General features: G+C 36.2%; 4 protein-coding genes across 6 annotated transcripts; 2 read left to right on the top strand and 2 right to left on the bottom strand.

Moving 5' to 3' along the window:
- Positions 1-834: 834 nt before the first annotated feature.
- Positions 835-5,921, top strand: LOC147290155 (two-component response regulator-like PRR73). 2 transcript variants are annotated; one of them, XM_086237038.1, is made up of 9 exons: positions 835-1,029; positions 1,421-1,711; positions 1,817-1,978; positions 2,095-2,228; positions 2,431-2,592; positions 3,472-3,568; positions 3,654-4,107; positions 4,201-5,008; positions 5,414-5,921. In XM_086237038.1, exons 2-9 carry the CDS (start codon positions 1,423-1,425, stop codon positions 5,519-5,521), a joined length of 2,214 nt encoding a protein of 737 aa, XP_086093164.1. In that variant the 5' UTR covers positions 835-1,029; positions 1,421-1,422; the 3' UTR covers positions 5,522-5,921. The 2 variants fall into 2 exon arrangements, with proteins under 2 accessions (XP_086093164.1, XP_086093165.1); XM_086237039.1 differs by having other exon boundaries at positions 1,326-1,711.
- Positions 5,922-7,444: 1,523 nt separating this feature from the next.
- ELP6 (elongator protein 6) lies at positions 7,445-9,435 on the bottom strand. The gene is made up of 5 exons (XM_086235533.1): positions 9,141-9,435; positions 8,801-8,870; positions 8,333-8,538; positions 8,092-8,238; positions 7,445-7,719 (listed from the first exon to the last, which is right to left on the bottom strand). The coding sequence occupies exons 1-5, from the start codon at positions 9,363-9,365 to the stop codon at positions 7,594-7,596; spliced, it is 774 nt and encodes a 257-aa protein (XP_086091659.1). The 5' UTR covers positions 9,366-9,435; the 3' UTR covers positions 7,445-7,593.
- Positions 9,436-12,819: 3,384 nt separating this feature from the next.
- On the top strand, positions 12,820-17,096 carry LOC147290153 (putative serine/threonine-protein kinase PBL7). Of its 2 annotated transcripts, none has more exons than XM_086235530.1 (5): positions 12,820-12,945; positions 13,732-13,919; positions 14,885-15,074; positions 15,526-15,917; positions 16,364-17,096. In XM_086235530.1, the coding sequence occupies exons 1-5, from the start codon at positions 12,852-12,854 to the stop codon at positions 16,625-16,627; spliced, it is 1,128 nt and encodes a 375-aa protein (XP_086091656.1). In that variant the 5' UTR covers positions 12,820-12,851; the 3' UTR covers positions 16,628-17,096. The 2 variants fall into 2 exon arrangements, with proteins under 2 accessions (XP_086091656.1, XP_086091657.1); XM_086235531.1 differs by lacking the exon at positions 16,364-17,096 and adding an exon at positions 16,105-16,353.
- A 971-nt stretch (positions 17,097-18,067) lies between these two features.
- LOC147290152 (uncharacterized) lies at positions 18,068-26,729 on the bottom strand. Its single transcript, XM_086235529.1, has 18 exons — positions 26,482-26,729; positions 25,831-25,900; positions 24,856-25,476; positions 24,576-24,761; positions 24,351-24,464; positions 23,781-23,839; positions 23,455-23,521; positions 23,233-23,284; positions 23,049-23,141; positions 22,867-22,950; positions 22,301-22,725; positions 21,868-21,929; positions 21,013-21,082; positions 20,266-20,346; positions 20,069-20,170; positions 19,760-19,884; positions 19,296-19,416; positions 18,068-18,618 (listed from the first exon to the last, which is right to left on the bottom strand). Exons 1-18 carry the CDS (start codon positions 26,538-26,540, stop codon positions 18,475-18,477), a joined length of 2,535 nt encoding a protein of 844 aa, XP_086091655.1. The 5' UTR covers positions 26,541-26,729; the 3' UTR covers positions 18,068-18,474.
- Between the last annotated feature and the right edge of the window lie 1,093 nt (positions 26,730-27,822).

Raw genomic sequence — 27,822 nt, 5'->3', positions numbered from 1 at the left:
TTATAAGGATTTAATGCTTTTGATTTAGACTTGAAAGATGAAGTCTAATAACCCAAAAACTAAACATTAAAGTTTAAGCTTTGTAAATATTGAAAAAATAATAAATCAATAAAAAGGTTATGACTGTTAGACAGTCACAACTCGGTATAACTATATTTTTTAAAATTTGTAATTAAACTGAAATTTAATATCTAAAATAAAATGATATAAACGTTTTAATAATTCAAAAAAAAAATATTACAATTTGATACTTAAAATTAACGGATCGATTAAACGGACAGCTGGCTTCATAAGTATTATGTTTTTTCACTAAACTTTTTCTTTTCTCTTTCAAGCGTGTGCAAGAAATCAACGACAGTTAAAGAGAAAAAGAAATATACCGGAAAAAAGGCCTGTACCGGAAAACACAGTTGGGAGTTGGAATTTGTTTAGATGACGTGGACTATTGTTAGCTATTAGGTAAGAAAACAAAAAAGAAAATATACCAAACCTGGGAAGGCATTTTGGTCATCCCATAAGCCGTCTCTTCCGCCGTTAGTTTCAACTTTGAAACCGAACCTAAGTGGGCTCCCCTGACGTGGACGAAGACGACACCGCCCCACTCCTTTCCACTTTCCAGTTCGCAAAACCGAACATATCCCCCGAAACAGAAACGAAACCTTTTACTCTTCCCACAGCGCGCCACGTGTCGAGACGCGATCGGCAGGATCACCTCCTCAGATCCGTCCGACGTGTAATCCGATGTGGCAGGGCTCGAGACCACCACTCCGTCCACGTCATTAATTGACCTTGGGCATAATATCCTATTCTTCTTCTTCATCTGTGTCTATATATCGATGGATGGCTTCGCCGTTTCTTCTTCAACCCAGTGAAGCAGATTCCGATGCTCCGAGCTTTTCCTTTCTTTCTTTCATTTTTCCCAAAGCAAAAAAAAAAACCCTAACGTGCTCTGAGTCTGAAGCTCGTGCGCTTGCGAACTGAAAGCTCTTCATTTGGAGGCTGAGATCGAGCTCAAACCAAGTTTTAGAGGTAAATTCACAAATTTCACATTATGATTTACATATATTGTTTTTTTTTTTTTTTTTAATTTGAACTATTATTTTCTTAATTTTATGTTGTAATTTGAAGCTACAATTTTTACCTGTTATTAATTTCGAAGATGAGAAAAACGAATTAATAAATTATTGGATCTTAGTTCGGTTTCCAAGAAGTGAAGAATTGGCATTCATCAGGCATATGTTATTGTTAAGTTGATTTTGAAGTTATCAGCTATTGCTTTCTAGTGTTTATTCAGTCTCAAGTTGGTTTCTTTTGAATTTGTGCAGGAACTTTTTAAGGAGTTGTTGTGTTTGTTAGGACTTGTTGTATCTTGTTGTCTATAACCTTTCTGATTATTGGTCTGTTTGAATCTGGTTGATAGGGATGAATCGGGGGAATAGAAATGGTCCGGTAAGCCAAGAGCTTGCGGAATTAAATTTCCATATTCAGGATGAGAAGAAGGAAATTAGGGGGGAGGGCCAAGGGGTCTCCAAGGAAGATGATTTGCAGGTTAATGAGGGTGGGCAGCAGAGGTCGGAAGAACAGCTTCAATGGCCTTTGGGTTGCTGGGAGGGGTTTCAACCTCACAGGTCTCTCAAGGTTCTGCTAGTGGAAAATGACGATTCAACTCGCCATGTTGTCACTGCATTACTACGAAAATCTGGCTATTTAGGTTAGTAAGGCAGCATATAATAACATGTGTATGAATTACGTTAAATCTTTGTATGATCTGATATTTTATTTCAATAAAACTGACAAATGAATTTGATGTTTGCAGTAACCGCTGTAGCTAATGGGATACATGCTTGGAAAATCTTAAAAGACCTTACAACTCATGTTGATCTTGTTTTGACTGAGGTTGTCATGCCATGTTTCTCAGGCATTGGCCTCCTGAGCAAGATAATGGGACACAAAACTTGCAAGAATATTCCTGTAATTAGTGAGTATATTTCTGATGCTTTTTCCTCCACGTGGCAGTAATACTGATGCGGTGATGCCCATATTACTTTTAACAAGTTGATACTTTAGCTGCTAAACCTGGTGAGTTTTGTGCAGTGATGTCGTCTCAAGATTCTATGAGTATGGTGTTTAGCTGTTTATCAAGGGGTGCAGTTGACTTTTTAGTGAAGCCTATTCGAAAGAATGAGCTCAGAAACCTTTGGCAGCATGTTTGGAGGAGATGCCTCAGCGTGAGTTGCTTTAGTTATTCCATTTTATATATGATACTATGCCATGGGACTACTAGACACTTCAAGCTTCAGTTTGGTTCTCATATATGCATTCAAGTGTCACCAAGCACCACTTACTGAACTATACTTGCTAAAAATAGGGTGCTACTGTTTTCTTTGAGTCAAACTTCTGTTTTGTATTCATTATTCATCCTTTCACCAGTCTAGCGGTAGTGCAAGTGAAAGTAGCATCCAGACTCAAAAATCTACAACGTCAACAAGTGTTGAAAAGGCAGACAAGAACACTGACAGTAATGGTGAGGATGACAATGGAAGCGTTGGTCTGAATGCTAGGAATCCAGATGACAATGGAAGTAGCTCTGAGGTATATATTCTTCATTGTGTAGGACCTTATGGTTTTAAATTGTAATCAATAAAACCACTACAACCTTCTAGTTGCATCACATGACACTTATTATTTTTATCCCACAAAAGCTGCCAACTGAAACAAGGGTTTCAAATTTTCAATTATAGAAAGTTAGAAACCGATTTAAACTGAAAAAATTGAAGTAACAGATCCAAACCTGTTGGGTTGGTCAGCCTTTCCACACACCCAAAAAAAATGTCATCTTTCTCTGTACTTTATAGTAGATAACCATATGCAGCTCGTTAGTTGTTGGGTGTATTACCCTTAGTATATACAGGGTTCAAGTAGATCCATCAATCAAATTGAAAGGCTCAAAGCCTCAAACACCAACAACCATCCCTCCAGACATTAAGACTGCAATAATGCAATCTATTACAGAATTAGGTAATAAGTAACAAGTCTCTTGGAGTATTAATCCCAGTTAATTGAATCACTAAGCTAGTTTTTAAAAAAATGGTTGGCAAGTACGAGTCCACCTGCTCATGATGTATTCCAGTTTGGTTCAATTCACCGCTGCATAATCTGGAGCAGACCATGCAGCACATATAATCTAGAAAATTTAAGGATCACCACTTGACATGAATACGGTTCAACAAAAAAAATTGAAAATTAACTTTAAGGTTGTCAATCATCTGCTCACTACAATCAAGAAAGTTTATTTTACACCCACTGTATTCAAGTTCAGTAATAATAAGTTTCTGCAACTTCCTTTATACGATCCATCAATATATTTCATACATATAGGCATGAAGTTATACGTCAGATATATTCTTTTAGTGGGACTCTAGGCGAGGTAATGATGAACTTCCCAAGCATAGCTTGGATTTATTCTTTCAGATCAGCCAGGTTATTCATTTAAGGCCAGAAGCATTTTGCAATGACTGGGTGCCTGCAATTACAACGAGGGAGTGTGAAGGGCAGGATGAAGAGCTGGGTATGCATCTTATTCTAATTATCTATTGTTCCTTTCTTTCTTTCCCCCTTCTCTGGTAAAAATTATATTGCATTTCAATCTTTAGATGCTGTTGTCATGGGCAAAGATTTGAAGACAGCAGTACCTAGAATTCCAAATGTGCAGCTTGAAGAACCAAAAGAAAAACAGTTGACCGATATAGCTGGCACTAACAAAGACAAACATTCTGAAATGAACTTAATGAAAGGTGACGAGCAACTAGAGAAAAGACAACCCGAGCTCAACAATGAAAATCAAAATGGGGAATTCAGAAACCAAGCTGTTGATCTAATGGGTGTCACCACTAACAGTACCACTGATCCTCAGATGCAATGTATCATGTTTGACATCCCAAATGGTGTCTACAAGGTTTCTGACGTAAGAGATAAGGCCATCCATGACAGTAAGGAAATTCCTTTTCTTGAGCTCAGTTTAAAGACACAGAAAGATATTCAAGATACTAGGTCCAATGCCCATGATCCAAATGTTTTGAGACAATCAGACCTTTCAGCCTTCTCAAGGTATACAGATACTCAGAAATTGAATCACACTCATTTCCAAATTATATTTAAATCCAAATTTAACACTGAAAATTAATCTTTGGTGCTGTGCAGGTATAGTTTGCGTACAACTTCTAACCCGGCCCCAGCTGGGAATGTTGGTAGTTATTCTCCACTTGATAAAAGCTCAGAGGCATCAAACGAAAAATCATTGCAAAACTTTCCTTCTAATTCAAATAGCACTCCTCTCTATCAGCATTCCGATGGCTTTAGTAACAACAATGGCATGGGCTCCACTACAAACAATTTCCTCACCAAACAAAGGGCACTTGAGGAGAAACCAGAACCAAGATCAACAATCAAATGTCTCCACCCCGCCTCCGCCTTCCAACCAGAGCATAATAGCCTTATATCTTTGTCCCAGCCTATAATACAAGGTAAAGCTGATACTGCAAATGGTAACACAATTTTGGCACAAGGAAGGGGCATGAATCAGCAGGTCCAAGTGCAGCACCACCATCACCATTACCACCATTATCACCATGTGCATAATATGCCGCAGCACCAGCAGTTACCCAATCATGATGATTTGTCTTTGAAAAGTCTGGCAGCAGCAGCTCCACAGTGTGGGTCATCTGATGTGTTGGGTGCACCGATGGAAGGGAATGATGGTAATCACAGTTTGCATGGGAGTGGCTCTGGAAGTAACCATAGTAGCAACGGGACGAATGGGTGCAGCTTTGCCATCAATTCTAGGGGAACTAACATGGACAGTGATAATGGTGTAGTTGGAAAAGAAGGAACCATCCTTGCAATTGGAGATGGGAGCAGAAGTGGAGTTGATCAAAACCATCTTTCACAAAGAGAGGCTGCTTTAAATAAATTCCACCAGAAGAGGAAAGAGAGATGCTTTGAGAAGAAGGTAATTCTAATTGTGTTTTGAGTTTTGGCATAGCAGTATGGAGCAACATCACTATAATATCCATCGAGTCTACCTACAGAACCTTAAATCTGCAGTTTTCTCATCCTGAAGTAATTTCATAATTGGACATCTTTGAATGTGACTTTAGATTCTCATAAAAAACATTAATCACCATGCATATTTCAGACAGAAGAAAGGTTCCATTAGTTATATTGGACCTTTGCAACATCATTTTTGGCATTCAATTTTTTATTTTTGTTGTTTCAATTGGTATGATAGCAGTGGGCTAAGTTCTTTTGTGAAACCAAAAGGGTCAGCTTGTTGTGTTTGTACTGTCATATGCAATTCTTACTTGTATGGTCAATTTTGGGTGAGCAGTGAACAGAAAAATCTTCATTTTTTCAGGTCAGGTACCAGAGCAGAAAAAAACTGGCTGATGAGAGACCACGTGTTCGTGGACAGTTTGTTCGACAGGGGATGCATGAAAACAGAGACAAAGACACACATTGCTGAGTTTACCCCATTCATTGATAGTGCGTGTGGAATTTCATACATGAGAACGGCACCAGCTATGCATATGGGAGGGAAGCAGGGAGCATTTAGTTTCCATGATGCAGTATCCCAGCCAAAAGTTACAGAACTACTCTGATTAAAGACAAATTATTGTGATGACAATAAAAGACACATGGGTTTGTATATTATGATTGTAGACTGAAAATAGCTATAATTTCCATTGCGATAAGGCCGTAATCCTTGAAAGGGAAGAGCCTTCTCCAATAAAATTCTAATTTGGTATGCTGTTGTTCAAAACTGGCATTTGCACTATTAGATGGTTTGAATTACTGTTGCTCATGGCCTTCTTTTCTTTGTTGAATTATGGATCATTCCTGTTTTGATGTTATTTTCCTTTTGGATGGATATTCAGCCAATTAAATGGTAAAAACCTCATACAGAAGATGCTATAAGTATAATGGCCAATGGTCAGAGGGAGCTAACCTGTACATGAAATCTATGTACTCCGCAGATGTCTCCTCCAAAAAGAGAAGGTAAAGCCAATTCATGCATCATTGGATCTGTTTCTGGAAGAGAAACAAAAGCAATTCATTTGGAGGCATACGATCAACTGTGAAGGGAGAAAAGTGAAACAAAATATGAAGAAGACGACCCTGACACCACATTTCTGACATGGGCATTAAGCAACTGGCTTTCATGTGCATATATAATGTTATGGTGGTGGCTTGGCTTCCCAATCCTACCAAACAAACAAAGCAATGCAGATTGAATATGAATACCATTAAAACTGTGTCCCTTGCGTTATCCGAATTGTACAGAAAAAGTCAGCACGAAAGGGAAACGTTCCCTTTTACCACGCACACTTACTAGGCACTCATTGTTCACGTGTCACTCTCACTTTCAAAGCTGCTCGTCATCGACTCCAGCCACTGGATTGAGCCAACTCAGCCAAGATACAAGGATAGAGGATTCAGACCCGAGAAGAAAATAAAAATTATTTGCATCACATTTAGTCATTTAGACGACTTATTTATCTTTAATATTATAAAATCAGGAGAGGAATTTAGTGTTACAGACTTCACAAAAAATGAGATTGCCTAAATTACCTTTCATTCAAAAAACAGTCTTATAAAAACAACATAAATGAGGGCGTAGTTGTAAAATACAACCATTAAAATAAAATTTAATAAATAAAAAAACACCCCACCACCTATAACGTGGAAAGTGGTGAGAAATTATAAAACTAAGAACAAAATACAAAAAAAAAAAAAAAAACACAATAAAAATACCAATTGATATGTGCAAAGCGCGTGCCAAATGACTAGTATATATAAAAGGAGAAGTGGGAGTAAGGTTAAACATTCAATAACTCAATCTTATCCTTTGTTAGTTCAAGAATTAAAATAAAACAATTTAATATTTTGAGTGCATAGTAGTAAACTAGAATAATTAGAATTAAAAAATAAAATACAATACAAAATCACACCCTTATTTTCAGCAATCTACTTCCCCACCACCTCTTTTTTAGGACAAATAAGCTATTTATGAAAAAATTTAACTACAGATTTAGAATATAAGTGAGACTCATATGTATTGCATAGTATAGGTTGGATTCACCTTTATTAGAAATGCAATCAATAATAGTCTTTTGTGTTTGCGTCTCGCCCGTTATAGTACCCAAAAAAAAAAGTGATCAATAATATAGTACATATATTCATCATCCAATAACAGAGAAACCAAAGCACTTGCTGAAAGTAGAGTGACAAAGCCAGTAATGATTTCATTGATGCATTTAAACAGTAGTACGGTCAAGAGCATTTGACATCTATTTGAGTTTGGTGGATAAGAAATATTACAGGGATTGGTACCCCAGCAATTGAATTGAGCTTTGCAAATGTTCAGGTCGGATGCAAAATAACAAAATGAGAAGAAAACTAACATCTCCATTCTGAAAGTTAGTATTACAGCCTTCATGTCGTTACAAAGGGACACGAGTCTCTATATTCCTACAGCCCCTAGTAAGCATAGTTTGGGTGCCTCAATTGCTATATTCACCCTCATTTTGAAATTCCTCAAGTCCTGCTTCCAGGGTAGAAATATTCAACACTGTTTTCCTTGACTTTGAACTGGAAATTATACAACTTCTTTCTTGATCTCTCCTGCCCATCATCGTATATGCCCCTGTTCAGAACTGTCAACTGCAACCAAGAAGAACAATGAGGATCATAACTAAGATGAGCCTTCTGGGAAGGTTATACAACACAAGGTTTTACTTTTCTAGCACTCTATCCAGGTGAAGAAATACATCAAATGAGCAACCATGGCTGGTAACACCAATCCCAGTTTTATCTAGTGGTCCCACCATTTTCCAACATCTATCCATAAAAGGGTACTATGGGATCAACACATTTTTCGCAATTGACAATGAGAAACCAGTGAACTCACTATTGGACCATTAAAATCAAAGAGCATAAAATCTTGATTTTTCTCTATTAGAGAAGCTATTTAAAAAACCTCGTAAGCAGAAAAGTCAACTAAATGGTGAAGAGAGAGTAAGTCGTAGCAAATACCTGTCCATGCACATCTGCAGCCAAACCAGTGGCTAAGGGTTCTGCCCTTATCAGAATGTCTGCTAGATACTCCATCTGTAAAATAAGTGTAGGCTTCACCATGCCGGAATAGATATCCTCATGATTGAGCATGACTAAAGAACAACCCTGTGACAAGAAAGGGACACCATAAATAACTGAACAAAAGGAGTAGAAGTATGAAAAGCAGACAAATGAAGAACAGGAGCCACCAATGTCTTACAAATTCTGATATTAAAGTGTGGCAGTAATGCAGAAAGTCTAACACAAGATTCGTAGACCCCTTAGCAGCCACCTCCATGAGAGAGATATCATCTATCATAACAGTAACACAGCCCTTGTTCTCTTGAGGCAAGGCACTTATAGTCTTTTGGATTTTCCCAAACAATGAAACAAGTCCACTGTCACTGTTTTTTCCTTCGTCTCCATCTATATCGAACAGAGAGGGTTTCTTGTCACGCATACAATTACATAAAGAACAAATACCCATCATAGTTCAAACAATGTCTACTTTGAGAACCAAATCACCAATACTAATTCTTCCATTTTTTGCAAAGTGAGTTTCTTGGGATCACACCTAAAGCATTATTATTAATTAGCAAAGCTCTTGATACTCACTCATTAACATCATGATCTAAATCAATTTGAATGTGCATTGGGCAGAACATTAATTTATACCTTATTTTCTCACCTGGGCCCAACATAAGCATGTCAAAGAAAAAGAATCTATTATTTTCTCTTTGCGAAACTAAATTGCAACCCTGCTCCAAAAAAAAAAAAAAAACCAATTATCAGATATCCATTTATATTTAATTATTTATATAATGGAGAATATATTTCATGTGACAATTAAACATGTAAGTATGTAACTGCAACAATTTATAATCAATAAATAGCAAAATGAACTGTAAATAAAGTAATAAACACATAAATTAGCAGCTATACATAAAAACTATGACCAGCCAAACTGTAAAGTATCGGGTTTAAAAAAAAAAAAAAAAAAAAAGAGGAGAGAGAGAAAGAGAGAGTACGAGTCTTCGGAGGATGCGATCGTAATGAGAGAAGGGGTGGGCGAAGGCAACGAAAACGACGACGTTGGAAGAGTGGGGAGGCTGAGACTCAGAGAGAGAGCGCTTCAGAACGTGGTGAAGGACGAAAGCGGCACTGGTCTCGACGCAATCTTCGAGGAGCATAACGCTGCGGCCACTGAGATGGAGAGGCCCTAGAGCTTCTTCCAACAAAGCTCCATGCGCCATCTTCTTCTTCTTCTTCTTCTTCTTTCAGGCTTAGCACTCAGTTTCAGGGTTTAGGGTTTGTGAATTTGTAATTTCAACGGTTTTTTTGTTTTGTGTTTTGAGATTTTCGGTTCTTAAACGTATTGAAGTGGCGCTATTTGCACGCGCCTTTAAAAAAGAAACACAAGTGTATTACAATTTTATCCTTCGTATTACAAGTTTAACTAAAGTTATGTACTTATGTCTCCACTTTGGAGGGTAATGCTCTCCCTTGACTTTTTGAGCGCCTTTGAATTTTTATAAGAATTTGAATTAAAGATGTTTTCTTTGGTAAATAATTGAAGATGTTTTCAATTGGTTATTGAGAGTGTATTCGGATCAAATCGAAAATAGAGTGTTTTATTTTCTATAAAAACAAAATTGGAAAGAAATTTATATTTTAATTATGACTCTGAAAAATTAAAATTTTAATATCTAAATATAATGTTGAATACTAAGTAGGGTTTTTTTTTTTTAAAGTTCATTTTTTAAAATTCACTATTCATCCGGCCCAAGCACTACAATAAAATACTGTAGCAGCCCACTTTTAAAAAACCGGTGCTACAGTAACGCCGTTATTGTAGCGCTACAGTGTTTTTAAAATGCCATTTTTCCCTTTTTTTTTTTTTTTTTTTTCCATTTCAGTACCAATTGGTACATAAACTACCCAAAAAAAAAAATAATAATTTATGTATTTTCATGTCATAAACATATTAAATAATAACCAATATAAAATACAAAAAATCAAGATAAAGCATCCATAATCTTTTACGTTTTAATAGTAAATATAATTGTTACTATCGAATAGTAATAATCATCTATTGCTACTGCCGGGCAGTGGCAATCAAGTATTATCATTGTTTGATAATAACAATCACTTATTGCTACTGTCTGGCAGTGACAATCAAAAATCGTTATTATTTGGTAGTAACAATTACGTATTGATACTGTCTTACAGTAACAATCATCTGTTGAAGATAACTAATATATCTTGTTATCGTCATACAATAACAATTACCAAAATTCAAACCATAGAAAATTACAAAATTCAGAAAGTAACAATCACCTGATTGCTACTGTCACACAGTAACAATCACTTGATTGCTACTGTCACACAGTAACAAATCAAGTGATTGTTAATTTGCTACTATCACACAGTAACAATCACCTAATTGCTACTGTCACAGTGGCAACTATTATTTCTTGCCACTATCGAACAATCACTATTCTCATTGTTCCAAAAAGAACCCAGAAACAACATACATATACAAATCTTATGTATTTTTCTAACATAAACACATAAAAAACAAAAAAACTTAAAATCGATCTTCATCAACAAAAGTGAGAACTTCCCATCCACAGACAAAATTAATTGGGAATGTGAATTTTCGAGTACCATTAATTACCTGATTCTAGCTAGCAATATATGATGTAGAATAAAGGCAACAGAACATAAGTTTCAATTACAAGGGGGAGAGCGAAGGAAATTTACAATGAAACTTTTTCTTCAAATGAAAGTTTGTATTGCAATTGCAGACATGGACTTGGATTGTGGCATGTCCATCACCTTTGCCACCTGAAATTGGAGTCCCAAAATCTGAAACCCTAATTCAATGGCAGCGTAGACCATGTTCCAAGCTAAGCTGAGAGAGAAAAGAGATATAGAGATAGGAAGAAGAGACATACTTGTGAGGTGGGGAGTGAGGAAGGAGGTCGATCTGGAGTTGCGGCTTCTGCTACCTTTTTCTCAAAGTGAAGGGAGGATTCTTCGTGGTGGTTTGCCGAAGAAGGGCACCGAGATCGATCCAAGCAGAGGCAACGATAGTCCGATCGACGACGGCAACGATGGTGAGTCGCCAAAGAAGGGAGCAGCGGCAAAGCTTGCAGACGGAGGGAGGGAGATAGAGATAGACGGAGAGAAGAGAAGGAGACGGAGAGAGAATGACGGAGACGGAAGAGAGGACCGGTTTGGTATAAACTGGGCCTTCTTCAAATATCAAAAAAGGACCTGGGTCTTAAAAGTATTAAGTGTCAAAAAATGGACTTTATAATCATTAACTTTACTAAGTATACAATTTTTGAACAACAAAGATATAAATATTGAATACCAAAAGTGTAAATGATGAATATTAATATAATTTAGTGAAGGTACAAACCGTACAAACACTTAGCCAAGCTACAAATATAGTTAAGGTACAAATACAATATGGTCAAGGTACAAACACAATGTATTTAAGGTATAATCATACTTTAGTTAAGATACAAACATAATTTAGTCAAGGTATATATGCAATTTAGTTAAGGTCCAAACATAATTTAGAAAGTACAAATACAATCAAAGAATCATAAATGTTTTAAAACTAACCAATTAGTAAGATAATACGGTGCTAATCACCCTTTTGGGTCTACTACACAATGTAATCTCATAATTCAAACCGTTTATATTTTAGGTCTTCATTCAAAGATCAACGTACCTTGCAAAAAATTAACGTACCTTGTAAAAAATCAACTAAATCATAAATCATTTAGCTATTTGATTATCATTATAATCATTTCATGTTTTGTTGAAAAACTTGTGTTCGGCCATTTACATGCGCACAATTAGCTTACTAATAGTTGACTAAACGATTTCCGATTTTATTAATTTTTTACAAAGATGATATTTGAATGAGAGTCTAAAAAAATAAACTATTTGGATAATAAAATTACATTGTATAATGAGCTAAAAATAATAATTAGTGTTAGTAATATAATTAATATCTTACTAACTGATTAATTTTAGAACTTTCCTCTCGTCAAAGTATACACACATTCAAATGTTTAGTTAAAGTCAAACATTTAGTTTAACCTAATTTAGTTAAAGTCAAACACAATAAGTCTACGTGAATGTCGAAGTTTCTTCCCTTTGAGCTCCATAGCGATAAATTTTGTTTAGTTTAGTTTTTTTTACTTTTCTAAAAAATGTTGATATAAATATTTGAATTTAAAACTCCTAAAAACGCGGTTTTACAAATTGCTTTTTCAAAGCATCGATTATGCCGCAAAGTAATGCCGAAAATGATGTTTTTGAAATTGACATTAATTTCTTACCCAAAAAAAAAAAAACAATCAATTGACATTAATTGATATAGATCTCATAAAAAAATGTGCCGAATGTGATTACCAATTTGGCAAACTAATTTAGTTTTTTTTTTATATCCTTAAATTTATTGAATAAACTTTACAAGTTGTATTTCATTTTTTGGTTTGTAAATAAGTTTAAACAAGAAGTAAGGTGGGCCAAAGTGAAAAAAATGAAAATTTTGACTCCATGGGAGTGACATGCAATTTTCCGAGACACAAGGATACCATTGCAAATAAGGGTTTTATGAATGAAAGTTATATAGCAGGATGAACAGAGCATCTGTCTGAATTTCACCATCTCTGTCTCTCTTAAGTAATATTGAGGTAAGAGAGATAGAACAAGCAATGAGTTGGTTCCTGTGCACTGGAAAATCAAGCAAAAATGCAAGGAAGAAGAAGCAAAAGAACAAGCCAGTAGATCAGATCTCATCAATTACAGGTATCTTCATGAACAATACTGGACATTTTTCAAAAACAATACCAGACTCTCAATTTAGAATTTTATTGCTTACATGCTCAATCTGACTTAACCTTTATTACCCAGTTTTATGCATCTTTTAGTACATTGATTTGTTTTAGATTAATGCTGGAATGCCACCTTTATAATCAATTGAATCATTTTTTTGTGGGGTTTTCATTAATATATGCGATCCCTTTGGATTTAGTTAATTTGATATGACACTTTTTTGGCACCCTTATTGAGCATATACATTTTGTGGTATAAGCTAATGTGGGTTTGTCCTCAAGTGGTTTTTGGGTATTCTAGTTTTCTGATTATGTTTGCTCTGGTTGTGTTTTCGGTTTGAATAGGGCTCTGTGTCATAGTTCTTGAGTAATGAGTTATCTTCAATGTCAAACCCACATTTTGGATTTTGGAAATCATCTCTGACAACTCTAAGTTGAAGGATTATAGAGAAATCAATTTGTGATGGTTATATGAGTTTTAATTTGCATTACTTCATCAGTTTTTATTGAAACGCATGTATTGTTTGAGGACAAGTTGATTTGCTCCTCATAGTTCAAAATTGTCTGTGCTGTGTTGCTCTACATATTTTGTCTCTTGTGAACCTTTGTTCTCTTTCCAAACTCTTAATGATGATAGTAGGAGTGTAAGCCTTTTTTCTATTATAAAATCCAAGTTTCTGTTGGATTTTACCACGTGGTGTACTGTTTTGCATTGCATGGTTTTTATATGCTTTTCCCTCTTTGTTCTTTCACTTTGAAGAACTGAAGGCACATGCGGCACGGCATGTAAAAGAGGCCTCTACGGATGGAGGCTCTGATCACATTGCAGCACATACATTTACATTTCGTGAATTGGCAGTTGCAACCAAAAATTTTAGAGCAGATTGTCTTGTGGGTGAAGGAGGTTTTGGTCAAGTATATAAAGGGCGCTTAGAGAGTACTAATCAGGTTCTTTTCCAGCTTTGACTATTACAAAAATTCAACTGCTTGAAAACTTATAGTACCCATTTTTTAATTATTTTCATGCCTCTCATTTCTTGTGCTCAATTGGTGGTTTTACAGCCTCACCTTAAGATTTCTTTTTGGCATTGTAAATAGTAAGTTTTAGAAATTAGAATTATTACATTTTTGGGGCTCACTGCATTTTTTAAATCTATTCAATATGTGCTTTTCTACCATATTAAGCTTGTTCTATGCTCTAAAATGTGGCAAAAGAAGACCAAATTTAAAATTTTGTATTTTGGTGAAAAATCGTTTTACGTAAAACTGGAAAGATTTAAGTGCCGGTGGCAAGCCTAAATCTACCGATGGAGGCAGGGGTCCTGCCAGCTCTGCCATTGCTTCAATATTAGCTGCAGTGTAACTATTATGATGTTTCTGCCTTCATCTCATCGCCGTGACCACTCTCATCAACTCACCACTGCAAACTCTATGCTCTGACACACACCACTACTATGATGGGGTTGCCATATCAACCATCACCATGACACCACAGTGCTAGCGCGACTAGATGACACACAGCTCTACACCCGTTCACCTCCATCTCTACTGTGGCCATCTCTGTCATCTCAAACAACCCTATGAAATAACCATGATAGTGCCTTTCTCCACTTCTGCCATACTGTCATCTCAAAATGTCCTGAATGAGCAGAAATCCCTGGATTGGGAACTCTCACCATAATCACATGCACTTTCAGCCAGTGTAGATATTATGGATATACTCATATTGCAGTGTTAATCTTTGTCTAGTGCAACATGTCGGTGGGATGCTTTATGTTGCTGTGGGATTGTAACTAACATTTTTACCATCAGTACTAAAGGTTCTATTGTTTATTGTTGTTTGTGTGTTTTGGTATCTTTAACCTTACATGCTAGGCATGTGGTAAGAGCTGATCCTTGTTCCTTTGGTGTAGGTAGTGGCTATCAAGAAACTTGATTCCAATGGGCTTCAAGGGAACAGGGAATTCCTTGTTGAAGTATTAATGTTAAGCCTACTTCACCATCCCAATCTTGTTAACTTAATAGGCTATTGTGCTGATGGGGATCAAAGGCTTTTGGTATACGAGTACATGCCATTGGGATCTTTGGAAGACCATCTACATGGTATATGTATATATATAGCAGTAACAGCACTTGATGCCATTATTTCTGTGCCTAAAGTTCATAATTGTAAAGTTGTCTTGGCTCTTGAGGTCTTGTTCTTCATCTACTTGGTGATAATCAATTTAGAAATAGTACAAGTAGGTCTTGCAATAGAATACTTACAATGCTATAGAAATCAGTAAGATTTGACATTTATAGAATTATTAAATTTTACTGTATGAAAATGGGGAAATATGACCCTATAAAAAATGCTGGAGATGATCCAAAACCATTTAATCATGCTATAGGAATTTTACAAACTAACCAGCTATTAGTACCATGTGGTAGCATATTCAATGTGTCAGCGTCTCAGCATATGGTGCTTAAGGACCAATGCTGTTGTCTAGCTTCTATTTGGCATCTTTTAACGTTGTTAATTACCCTTTTGATCTCACATGCTGATATATGCCAGATCCACCACCAGATAGAAACCAACTTGACTGGAATACAAGAATGAAAATAGCTGCAGGTGCTGCAAAGGGATTGGAGTATTTGCACGACAAAGCTAACCCCCCCGTTATTTATCGTGATCTTAAATGCTCAAACATATTACTTGGTGAAGGCTACTATCCCAAGCTATCTGATTTTGGCTTGGCAAAGTTAGGTCCTGTAGGAGATAATACTCACGTATCCACTAGGGTGATGGGAACCTATGGATACTGTGCCCCTGAATATGCAATGACTGGTCAGCTCACATTAAAATCTGATGTATACAGCTTTGGGGTTGTTCTTCTTGAAATCATTACCGGAAGAAAGGCAATTGACAATTCAAAGGCTGCTGGGGAACACAATTTGGTTGCATGGGTAAGAGAGTCATGCCTTTTACTCTGCTTTAATATTTTTGTTTTTGAATCATTTTCATTAGTAATTTATTTTATTTGTGTTGTTTTCAATGTATTTAGCACTCTATTTTTAGATTATTGGTGTTCTGTCACCTTCTTAAACGGGGGCCCCTTCTAATTTTATAACTACTTTTTTCTTTTTGTTACAGTTAGAGTTGAGAATGTTAAGCAACTGTTCTATAAGGTTTGATTTGTAATGTTTCTCTCCTCCCACACATATTGACAACAACTAATCAGCAATGTTGACCTCGTAGAACAGCATGTACTGGAAACTGAACCATTTGGCAATACAATTTATTTTCTCTGCTAAAGAAGAAACTTATTTAGATGGCTTGTACTGGAAACTAGCTCTAATGACTTTTTTCTGGCAATCTTACGAATTTTCTGCTCATTAACTCTTTGTTGCAGGCCCGACCCTTGTTTAAAGATCGTAGGAAATTTTCAGAGATTGCTGATCCACTGCTTCAAGGCCAATATCCAGTGAGGGGCATGTATCAAGCTCTCGCCATTGCTGCAATGTGTGTCCAGGAACAGCCTAATATGCGACCTCTCATAGCCGATGTAGTCACCGCCCTTACTTATCTTGCTTCCCAAAAATATGATCCTCAAGTGCTGCCAGTCTCGAGCTCTCGCTCAGGCTCGTCCACTCCTAGACCTAGAAGGGAACTGTGAATTCCTAAGGGAAGTCTTATTTGATACAGTTCAATCTTTGGGAGTATGTGACAATTGTTGTCAGTTGTCAGCAATATAGCTGTGGACTGCTTTAGGATGTTTTTACATATTGGGCTTTTAGTTGTGATTCAGAAGCTAATAGTTTGGAGTTTAGTGATATGCATTATTGGTTGTACATGCAATGGTGCCTGTTTATCGAATTTTGCTCACTCCGGTAGCAGGTGCAGTGGTCACTCATAACTTTTTTTTTCTTTTCTTATTTTCCTGTTTTGTCGTTGCTTCTTCTCAACCACTTGCCCTTCTTCTGTGGATTTCTACAAGATTCTTTTATGTACAATTGAGCATGGGGTTTTTGTATCTATGTAGGAACTGGTATCCCATAGAAATATATCAATCATTTATAGGAATTTTACTATTTTGGGGAATACAGAGCCTCTCATCCATGGCCAACTATAGGGTGTGTTCAGTTGCAACTGCATGTTCATTCACTCATCTAAAACTTCAGTTGCAAACTTTAAGAAAATTATGTGGTTTGCCTTATGTTAACGCCAATTTGTGTTTTGGAACTGTTTGTATTGGGCATGCAAAAGACTTTAACACCCAATTTTTAATGATAATTTTACTTCCATTCAAAATTACTAAACGTATACAATATTATGAAAACCCTAAATTAATATTTACAAATACAATAATTAAATAAGTTTTTCCTTCAAAAGATCTAATAATTAATTTGTAAGGATCTTTTGGGTATATGTTAGGATGTATCGAGTACAAGTCGAATTATCTAAACTTGGGTTGTGGGTGTACAGACTTAGATTTGAATAGGGTACCTTCAAGGCTTCAACTAGCAATTATTGAAGCAATGCTTTCTGGAGCGTGTAGGGGACAAAGATTGAATAGCAAAGAAATGCAGTGGGCAATAAGGGAATTGGCTTACTACACCCACCTGGATCAGAACCTGGATCAGAACTTCTTTAGAACCTGGATCAGAACTTTTTGAGCACTCATCAAAACCTGGATCAGAACTTCTTTTAGACCAGGAGAAATTATTCTATATAACCGATATACTGCTACGTAGTATAATTAACTTATGTGTTATAATATAAGTAGATATTAGGGTCAGATAAGAATATTAGGCTTGCTGTTAATTACACAACTTGAATACTGTTGGCTATTGCTGCTCGATCATTTGGCTATCTTATTCAGGATGGAAGGAAATAAATGGAATAAAATGGAAAGTTAAGCAGGACTGAATTTTTAGACGTTCAATAAGAAGGAATGAAAATGTTACAACGGGATCCAGTCAAACTCATCATACCATTGACTGGCCAACAGGTTGGGTTCAACTAGATTCAGCAAAAATATGAAACTCTATGCTCATTTTCAACCTGATTTGATGAGAGAGAGAGAGAGAGAGAGAGAGAGAGAGAGAGAGAGAGAGAGAGCAAAATATCATTGTTTCTTATATGCACCAAGTGCTGACATTTTTTTATTAGAAAATCAACATGGAAAAAGCCCTCATTTTAGAGGTGCCCACTAAGACCTGTACGTTTGGAAAAGTGTCATAAAAATACAAGGATGCTGTTGATGATGAAAATTATACACCTATGTAAACCATATTATATATTTTCTACTTTCTCTTCTTCCTCCCCTACACTATTATTACCTCAATTTAATGAACAATCAAACAATGAATGGATAAATTGGCTGTCTATTAAAAAAATCACAGACAAGGAAATCAAAACTATAACTCACTGGACTGAGCATATCTAACAAGCTAATACCACATGATAGCATTACTATTGGGGCACCGAATCTATAGGGATATCAATAGAACCTGCTCTGCTCTACTCTTTATCTTCCACTTGAATCTCATTCGTCTCTTTTACTTCTGCTCTGGGAGTCTCTCCCTCACTGGTAGACTTGCTGGGAGTCTCTCCCTCACTGTTACACTTGCCATCATTTGGCTCCTCAGTGTTAGCGGGTTTTCCCTGGTGCATTCAATAGGATTTGATATTAACAGCATAAGTGATACTGTAAACTATAAAAGAGAACATTCTGGCATTCATGGTGCAAACGTATATGATAAAGAAAAATTCAAGCATAAAATTGAAATGACTGACGTGCTGTCATCGTCACTGGATACTTTCCCCCATATTATACGATTTTCACAAAATTGCATGGTGAAGTAAAATTTGAATTACTTTCTATTATCACAAATAATTAATGGCTGTAAAATGCAGCAGATAAGGGCCCCTTTAAGCCTAGCATCAGATTTTAGTAATTAAATAGCTACTTTGGCACTATCCATTCATCATCAAAATCAGTTATTCACTTAGCTACTTAAAACAGCTGACACAACAAGGTCCATTGCAATCAGATGCTGAATGGTGAATAAAGTGGTAGTGTGATACATTAATGAGTTTAGATGATACATTGCTATGCCTTGGTTACTATAGATGATACATACATTAATAGATAAGAATAATGTTCCAGGCCTCATAACCAATGGTGCTTCTCCCACTTAAGTTCAACTCCTACCAAATATTAGGTAGTTGAATCCCTCTGACAAGGAGACCAATGATCTTAGACAAACAGCCCTACCAATCATATCCACTTATTGTTTCATGGCATAGTAATTAGAGTTCAACAGTGTACAACGACTAACCTTGTTGCGATCACGCCAACCAAGTCCAAATGGTCGAGCCAGCAAACCAACCTTTCTAGTAGGCAATTCTTGTGTTGGCTCTTGATTGCTTCGTACCGTTGCAGAATCTAAGGATAAAGATCTGCAAAACAACTTTTTGTTTCATTTAAACGTACCAATTTCATCGATTGAGGAACAAAACAGATGCAAATCTGATTTTACTTTAATTCTCATATATACTTTAAACTATATATGCTTTTTACATGAGCACCATTTACATATCAATCTATGTGTTGTATGTACTCTATGTTGGATGGGGGGAAAATGTCAAAAAGGAATTTCTACTTTTAAAAAAAAAGAATAATTTTATTAAAAATAAAATTACTATTACAAATATAAGGTGGACATGGAAGAAAACCAAGAGTAACAAAAGGTAACAGATTAACTTTCAACAATGAAAAAAATAAGAATGCAGACAGGGTTACCGGGGAGAAGGTTGTGCTTTCAATTGACCAGATTGGTACTGCAGAGTAGCCTCTAACATTGATTCTGCCATAACAACTCTCTTCTCCATTTCTGCAAGCGCAGCAGTGGCCTCTTCATACTTCTCCTGCAAGAATATAACATATAAAGATAAACAAAACACATAATCTTGACCTGAAAATTGTATATTCTGCGAATCTGCGGTCAGAAAATAGTTTAATAGCTCTAAATATCAATTTCATGCAGATAATATACAAGAAGGTAAATGATTAAGTAGAGCATGAATTCAGATATATGGTTCACTATGTAACCTGAAGAACTTGAGCAGCATATCTCTGTGCTGCTGCATCTTGCTCAGAAAATCTGCGAGCATCTTCTGTTAGTCTCTGCTCTTGCTCTACTCGCATTAAGACCTGAAAGATAGTAAGTGATCTTGCAATTACCACAAAAAGCCCAAAACAAGAAAGAAGAACATAACTCTCAAGTATAAAGGAACAGGAAATGAAACCTGGAGCATGACACTCTCCTGTTCCTGCTTATCAGAAAGGGCGTGGCGAAGCTCAGCAACCTCTTGCTCTAATTGCTCAACCTGACATAGTAAGAGACTTGGTATGAAATCTCTTTACCAGTAACTTTTCAATTACAGGGACAAATAAACAGGACTTCTGCAATAGCATCTATCTTAACGAAAATATTTTGATGCTATAAGCCAGCAAAATACCTGACTTCAGATCATATTAGATACTTATTTCATCATCATAATCAAATGCTTTATTGCCACAAAAGGTGTAGCAAAAGTTCTCAGAAATCTGTGATAACAATATAAAACTATTCACAAGGGAAAGTGTGTTCCAGCATATTCTACATCCAAACAGAAACTGCAAAAATACATCTGCAGGCATGAGCCTAGAACATCCAAAAAAAGATAAAGAAAAGGCAAGCATGGGTGATGCAAGCCTATCAAAAGAAATAAAGTCAGAGAAGATACTCTACTAATAAATCACAAGCTGAACAGCCATAGACCAAGTTCTCTTCATAGATTAGATTAGTAGAAGAATCAAGGAAAAATATAGAATTGTTTTGAATTCTATTAAAACAAATATAGAATTACATAACCAAAAATGAAAATGAAGACAAAATAGAATAAGGTCCATGTTTGACAGAAGAACTGTACAAGAGGCAGATTCCCAAGCAAGAAAACCATATCTCTTTCAGCTGAAAGAAAACTATGATGCATAAAGTTTTCTGGATATACCCTGGCGCTCAACTGCCGACGATTATCCTGCTTGACCATCTCCATCAATGCTGTCTCCAGCTCCTCGGCTCTGAGAAAAGTTAGGCAGGATCCCGAATATCAATGTCACATTAGAATAAATAAAATTTCTAACTAGCTCAAGAACAAGCATATTTCATTACTAGATTTAATAGGTGCTACTGAATCATGGTGTGAAGATTATGTCATTACATAAAGATTATGCACAGATCCAAGCAAAAGTTGACTCAATGGGATTATACCTAGCTTCAAATAGAAAGCTAGATACCTTCATGCAGTATATTTCAGGATTTTAATTCACATCTAAGATGCTCCATTTAAAACCAGTCAATATAATGTTTCAAATGACCTTTTTATGGAATTAAATTAAAATGAGGACCAGAGAAGAAAATCTAAAACTGTCTCACACAACACAAGGATATCCCAAAGAACCTGCTGGCATTGAAACCTCCGACTAAGGAAATTTTCAAGTTTGTTTCCATCACATAAAACAACCTCAATAAGCTCATGTTGCTCATAAGTCCTAATGCAGGGCAACACAGCTTGCTCAACTAACTCAACAACTCCACCCGAATGGTCTTTTGAAGGCTACAATGAATGGTCATTAATCCTTACAGTGTTTGCCTTGAAGACTACAATAAATGGTCGTTAATCCTTATAGTGTTTGCAGAAACCCCAAACCCCTGGTCAGCCTTGAAGACTACAATGAAAGGTCGTTATAGTGTTTGCAGATATCCCAAACCCTGGTTGGCCTTGAAAGCTACAATGAGTGGTCGTTATAATGTTTGCAGAACCCCAAACCCCAGTTGGCCTTAAAGGCTAAAGAAAAATATTTACCTGAGTTCAGCAGATCTTTTCTCCTCCAGCTGCCTGCATAATTCAACTTTCAACCACACCACCTGCATGCAGAATCTAATTTAAATCTCAAAGTGGATTGCAAGTGGAAAATATTTTAATTTACCATCTACTTCCTTCCAATTTAGAATAATTATACTTTGTCAACTCAAATTTATCTGTCATACAAACAAAGAATTAAGAAATCAAGGTTTCAGGACTTCTTGATATACAGATTAAAAACAACTTTAAAAATATATCAGAACATAATATTTAACCTCCTTTTTTCTTCACTTTCCTCTCTCCTGCCCTTTCACCTAGTACTGGTACAATTAACAACCCAGCAAAAATTTCTCCCAGAAATGGGTAAGATTGTGCATGTGTGTTTTCATTTTTTTTTCTTTCTTTTTGGAGGGTTGACAAAGAAATAACCAACCTGCTCTTGAAGATCTGGAATGGAATCTAATTCCCCATCCCCAGTCAGGCTAACAAGAATTTCATCTGCATTAGTGGACCCAGACTCCGAATGAGACAAGTCACCATTTGTCTGTGTATCAACCAATCGTTCTGCCTTCTTCGTTTCTATCATCATTGATTTAGGATCTTGCTTAAAATTATATAGCTTAGATGCTAGACCCTGGGAATCCCTCAAAGCCCGAAGTCCCTTCGATCTTTCCTCAATAGTGACTATTACAGATGGCCGATGTTTATTTCTCAACTCTTGCAATCTAGTTTCATTTACATTTTGATAACCCATGCAAGCTGTCAATACCAGTTGACTGCTATCAAATGTAGAGCCAGCCAGTGATTGCAGCAGTGTAACTGCATCTCCGGCATCCTTGGTTGTAACCAGTGCAGGGCCTACAAGTAACTGAGCTAAATTAAGTTTCATAAACCAGAGAAGACTACAGGGTATGTGGTACCATATTCATGTTAGAATGCATCCACATTATTTTTCTATTTTTTTTCTTTAAAAAAATACAATTTTCTTTCACCCAGTACCATATAACTCCATCAAAGCAAGTGCTGTTCTAAATAGCATCACACGGTTTCCTTCAAAGAGAAGCACATCCCAGACTCGAAGAACTGAAGTCATATGAACCATGAAATTATAGGTAAGCTTCAACAAGTACATATAAGAGAATAGTTAGTTTTAATTACTGAAGATACATATAAAACCTGACCACTTTCCCATGGAAGCATGTTCATGAAAATGGAAAGGAACCATGGTCCAGTAACCCATGCCACCTGCACTCCCAGGTAATCTAGATGATTGACTGCAACATGATTAAAGGTGACATAAGTGACCACCCAACAGATATCATAGGAAGAGAAGCATATAGTATGTAATAATAACAATATACAAACCCAATTTAGGAAATCTCTCATGCACCAACTCCTCAAAAACAAGTTGATCCACCTGATAAAAGACAATAGCTCATCAGAGTATTCTTAAATTTCAACCATCTGCAATGGCAGATTCATAAAGTGGTTCTGCAAATTCATTGATGTATCTCATTTGAGAAGAAAGAGCACAGATTCCAAAAAAAAATGCAATATGGGTGAAAATTAGAGCACAGAAAATATTACCTGCGATTCTATCATTTCCTCCGAGTAATAGCCATCAAAGTAATCATCCATGATTCCCATCAAAGCCCTGAAATTTTACCAAATTAGAAATTACACACATAGCCAAATAAGAGTAATCACTATAATTGTACAATGCCATATTGCACACAAACTTCTATTCTATCCCTTGAAAACAGGAAAGCAAAAGAATCTGCTCTGTGGTTTATTAATATTAAGCCTCCAAAATAAGTCAAGCAGTGACAAATAGAAAGGAAGAAAGAAGCAAAGATATTTGGGGGGTATCTTTCCTGGAAGTTAACAAAGCCAATCAAGTTTTCTGATCTTACCAAAATGCATTTTCTTCAGGCATGAGAAGTAGTAATAAGCCAGCAAAGAAATTCATGGCCTGCATGTAGATTATACCCAAGAAACTTTAAATTCATGGACAAATGAAAAAATGTGAATAACTGATATCAATGATTAAATTTAAATAAAAATTAAAATAGTTCATTAACGAGTAGCACAAGAGAAGCCTCCCTGCACATTGAGAATTGTGAGGGATATTTGACACAATTGAATTTGAGCTGACAACAAACTGTACAGATAATAATAATTTGTGGGTCAAACCCATTCCTAAGATGTTATTCACAGTATACAAACTCTAAAAATATAACAGACAAGCATAGACAAGCAAAAAGGATTTGGTAAGATGTTGTTCTCAGATACATACATCAACATCATAAATAAATAAATATAAACTCACAAGCATTACAGTCTCGGTATATTTGTATAAAAAAGTCACCAAAAGGTAAAGTATCAAGTCTATGAAGATAATTACTATATTGACCCCTTTACTCTTACAGCCATTTACAGTTATGGCAATTTTACAGCACATAACATGTTCCAGAACCAATTACCTGGCAGTACCCAACAGAGGGATTGTGTCGGGCATATGCGGTAAGCAAACGCCTCAAAGCATTTCTACCATCCTCGTCTAGAGCAGGGTGACCCGGAAATGTTCGAGGTAGATCCTGCACTTCAGATTATTGCCAATAAGTTAAGAACTTGGATTGATAAACCTGTTCAAATTAAGGAGCAGCCATACTAGAGACATTAGTGTTTAAAATAAAGTAGTGAATAACCTTCTCAATCTGCCCTTTCCATTTTTCAGGTACACATACAGAATCTGTTGTTGGCCACTTGCTATTTTTGTCTGAGTCCAAGCTATGTTGGTCCACATTACTGCCAGCATTAGTTTCAGAAGCTAGCAGATCCTGGTAATATTTACCCAGACGCCGCACCTTCACACCCACAAAGGCTTGCCAAAGCTGAAAGTTGGAACTAAAGAAATTATGGATTTTATTCATTATAATGAAATTCATGAATTAAAAAGAAGAAGAAACTCAAGAACATAATTTGAACCTCTCCCCTGAGAGCCATTGGTACTCCCCCACGAACAAGAACCTCCAACTCTTGCTTCCAAGGAAATGAAGATTCTAAAGGGTCTACTTCAGAAGCAGCACCTGTTGCAGAGGCATTCACACTCTCACTTGAAGGGACATCTTGAACCGGGTCTGACCTCTCCACATCATAGAACTCGTCCTCTGAGTCATCCTCAGATGCTCCTTTTGGGGATCTAGCCTCTTCAATAGGAGTAAGTGGCTTCCCTGTTCCTCTGTCCTGCTCATGCGTGGATAAATTGTTCTTCTTCTTCACACGAATACTCATCATATTCTCAATTGCGTGGAGAGATGGCCTAATCTCATTCCATATTTGGGCCCTCTGAATTTTTGTCTCCTTAGCGGCCAGTTCCTCCTTTTTGCTAGCATTTTCGGTTGTAAAATTGGAACCTGGCTCCTGGTCACTTGGATCATTGCCATCAACACCCTTCTCTGCAGTGGAATCCAGATCTTGTTCTGAGGCTTCAGCATGCAAGACCTTGTTATCTTCCCCCTCAGATAATCCATTTACAGGCAATTGAGCAGACTCTGCTAGTCGTTCCAGGAAAGACTTCCACCTTTCGGATCTTTCCTCCTCTTCTTCCTGAAAACATAAGTATATTACACAAGGTATGACATGTAATGGGGAAAATCTGTGCCTTCAAGTCTGTTTGGTTTCTGAAAATATTAAATATTAAATATTAAATATAAAAAAAAAACCATTAATAATAAGTTACTCCTGCAATCTTTAGTGTAAGACCAGAAAAAAGTGAAAACACCAGCCAAACAAGCCTAACATATGTTTTTAAGTTTTAACTTTCATCATTAAGCCATTCCAAGTTTTATGAACTGAAAGAACAAAGTAAAACAGAGATTTTTTCCCTTGACCTCAAATTTTTCTCAGCAACCAAACAAAGATGTTAAGAATGGAAAGAAGAACTTATAAGTAGAATGAAACCTTGTAGATATTGGCATATTCTCGGTATCGTTGTACGTGCTGAGGTCTCACCGCAAATCCATAAGCATCCCTGTCCAACAAATACCAATGCCGGTTCATTCCAAATTTCCACTAAAAGATAAATCTAGCTACCCATTTGCTAACCCTAACATAACATCAAATCTGTAATAAACATCACAATCAATTCACAATCATATGCCAGTCCAAACAGCCCAATTATAAAAATTATCCAATCCAAACTACGAACAAATGAAACTACGAGCACGACGGTGCTCGGATTACCTGCAATCGGGCCCTGAGGGATACCCGACTCAGGCTCGACAATTCTAGTTTCGAAAGCACTCGGCATTGCCTCAGCGCAATCTGAATCTACTATAAACCCACACCACATTTCACACAAGCTCTCTAAAACCAAGCCCCTCAATGCACATTCACCAGAAAACAAACACACAGACCGTATCGAATTACGCACACAACTCAAACTCTGACAGCAAGATCACACATAACATAAAACGCACTAAACAATATGTAACGGTCAGATAATCTTAAACTGTGAATCACAATTAACTTATTAGTTTAAGAATTTGACTTTGAATTTAGCGTAGACGCGTGGAGGAAGGGGAGAGGGGGTAGTACAGAAGAAGCGTGTACCTCTTGTGCTCGAAGGCGATGTTGAGCGGGTTGAGGGAGGCTTTGGTGTCCGATTTCATATCGGATCGGATTCGATTAGCGGAGATATCGGATTATTCAGCTGGTGAATAAGATCTCGGGCTCGCCCTTGATTTTCTGCAACTGGAAGAGAGAAGACTGGGAAGAGACTAGAGAGAGAGAGAGAGAGAGAGAGAGAGAGAGGTGAGATTGATTTTGTTGAGGGAGTGAGAGACTGTGTATATGGGTTGTGTAGGAAAATAAGGGGGAGATAGAGAGAGAGAGAGAGAGTGAAACGCACATGCATAAGGGGCGAGATTCTCGTCAGATTAGTACATGTGCTCCGTGTTTTAGACACGGACTTCGATACGAAGGAGATGGACTTATTTCCCGCACAAGCAAAATAAAAAAACTAAAAATGAAAAAGGTAAAACAGAACCTTTTTTTTTTGTTTTTTCCTATTTCTATTTTTGTAATTTGGTTGGTGTCAAGGTTTTGCAAAAAATTATACGGTCTAGATTGTCTTTTCCGATAAAAATAGTAAGTATTTTTAAAGATAAGTCATAAGATGGTAAAATAAAATGAGAATTAAGAAATTGCAAAAACAACAAAATTATAAGTTGGTGATTTATTCTTATAATCGCTGTAGATATAATTAACTTTTATAAATAAATAATAATAAAGTCCGTTGATGCACATGAAAGAGCATGCGGAAAGATTATTACAAAAAAAAAAGAAGTCAAATATTAAGAGAGATTTTAATCTCATTCTTAATATGGATTTGATTAAGAAAGTTACAGCTTTATCATTGTTTATACAATTCAATATAGTCTTGTTTGGGGATAAAAATTAAACTGGATAGGTTAATTCTCTAAATTTAATGTATATTACAAGAATAAATAGAGACTAACTAATAAATTTTGTCCAACTTAAAAGAATAAGATAAATTAGTCATAAAGAGTTGATATTTCACTATTGTGTGAGGATTAGAAGAAATAAGCTTCCCTCGTGACTAATTTATCTTCTTCTTTTAATTTGAACAAAATTTAGAAATTAGCCTCTATTTCTTTCTTTAAACTTTGAATTTAATAAGTTAACTTATTCAATTCAATTAAAGACACCGAATGTAAGTATATAGGAAAATGTTCAAACATTTATCATTTAGTATTTTAAATAACAACCGACAATTTAGTAATTACTTTAATATAATAGCTCTTTCCCATCTAGTCATATTTTGTATGTATGGATTATGAAAATTCAAGACAATATGCCTAATTGTATATAACTACATATATGGCTTATGCTTTAAAAGATGGCTTATGAATTATGAAGTTTCAAAAAAAA

The sequence above is a fragment of the Dryas octopetala genome, chromosome 3 (assembly GCF_963921425.1).
Source record: "Dryas octopetala chromosome 3, drDryOcto1.1, whole genome shotgun sequence".
Classification (NCBI taxonomy): domain Eukaryota; kingdom Viridiplantae; phylum Streptophyta; class Magnoliopsida; order Rosales; family Rosaceae; genus Dryas; species Dryas octopetala.
Note: the sequence above shows the minus strand (reverse complement) of the source record. Positions and strands in the feature narration are given on the sequence as shown.

Bases quoted from the DNA above. Each gene is read 5' to 3' on its own strand.
- LOC147290155 (XM_086237038.1), top strand. From the start codon at position 1,423: ATGAATCGGGGGAATAGAAATGGTCCGGTAAGCCAAGAGCTTGCGGAA. The intron at 1,979-2,094 runs GTGAGTATATTT...AGTTTTGTGCAG, and splicing joins CAAGAATATTCCTGTAATTA to TGATGTCGTCTCAAGATTCT. The intron at 4,108-4,200 runs GTATACAGATAC...GGTGCTGTGCAG, and splicing joins GACCTTTCAGCCTTCTCAAG to GTATAGTTTGCGTACAACTT.
- ELP6 (XM_086235533.1), bottom strand. From the start codon at position 9,365: ATGGCGCATGGAGCTTTGTTGGAAGAAGCTCTAGGGCCTCTCCATCTC. The intron at 8,539-8,800 runs GTGAGAAAATAA...TGTTCGATATAG, and splicing joins CATGCTTATGTTGGGCCCAG to ATGGAGACGAAGGAAAAAAC. The intron at 8,239-8,332 runs GTAAGACATTGG...TTCTTGTCACAG, and splicing joins ACACTTTAATATCAGAATTT to GGTTGTTCTTTAGTCATGCT.
- LOC147290153 (XM_086235530.1), top strand. From the start codon at position 12,852: ATGAGTTGGTTCCTGTGCACTGGAAAATCAAGCAAAAATGCAAGGAAG. The intron at 13,920-14,884 runs GTTCTTTTCCAG...CCTTTGGTGTAG, and splicing joins GCTTAGAGAGTACTAATCAG to GTAGTGGCTATCAAGAAACT. The intron at 15,075-15,525 runs GTATATGTATAT...GATATATGCCAG, and splicing joins TTTGGAAGACCATCTACATG to ATCCACCACCAGATAGAAAC.
- LOC147290152 (XM_086235529.1), bottom strand. From the start codon at position 26,540: ATGAAATCGGACACCAAAGCCTCCCTCAACCCGCTCAACATCGCCTTC. The intron at 25,477-25,830 runs GTTTCATTCTAC...TTATGTTTTCAG, and splicing joins AATATGCCAATATCTACAAG to GAAGAAGAGGAGGAAAGATC. The intron at 18,619-19,295 runs GTTAGTCGTTGT...TGAATGCACCAG, and splicing joins GTTGGCGTGATCGCAACAAG to GGAAAACCCGCTAACACTGA.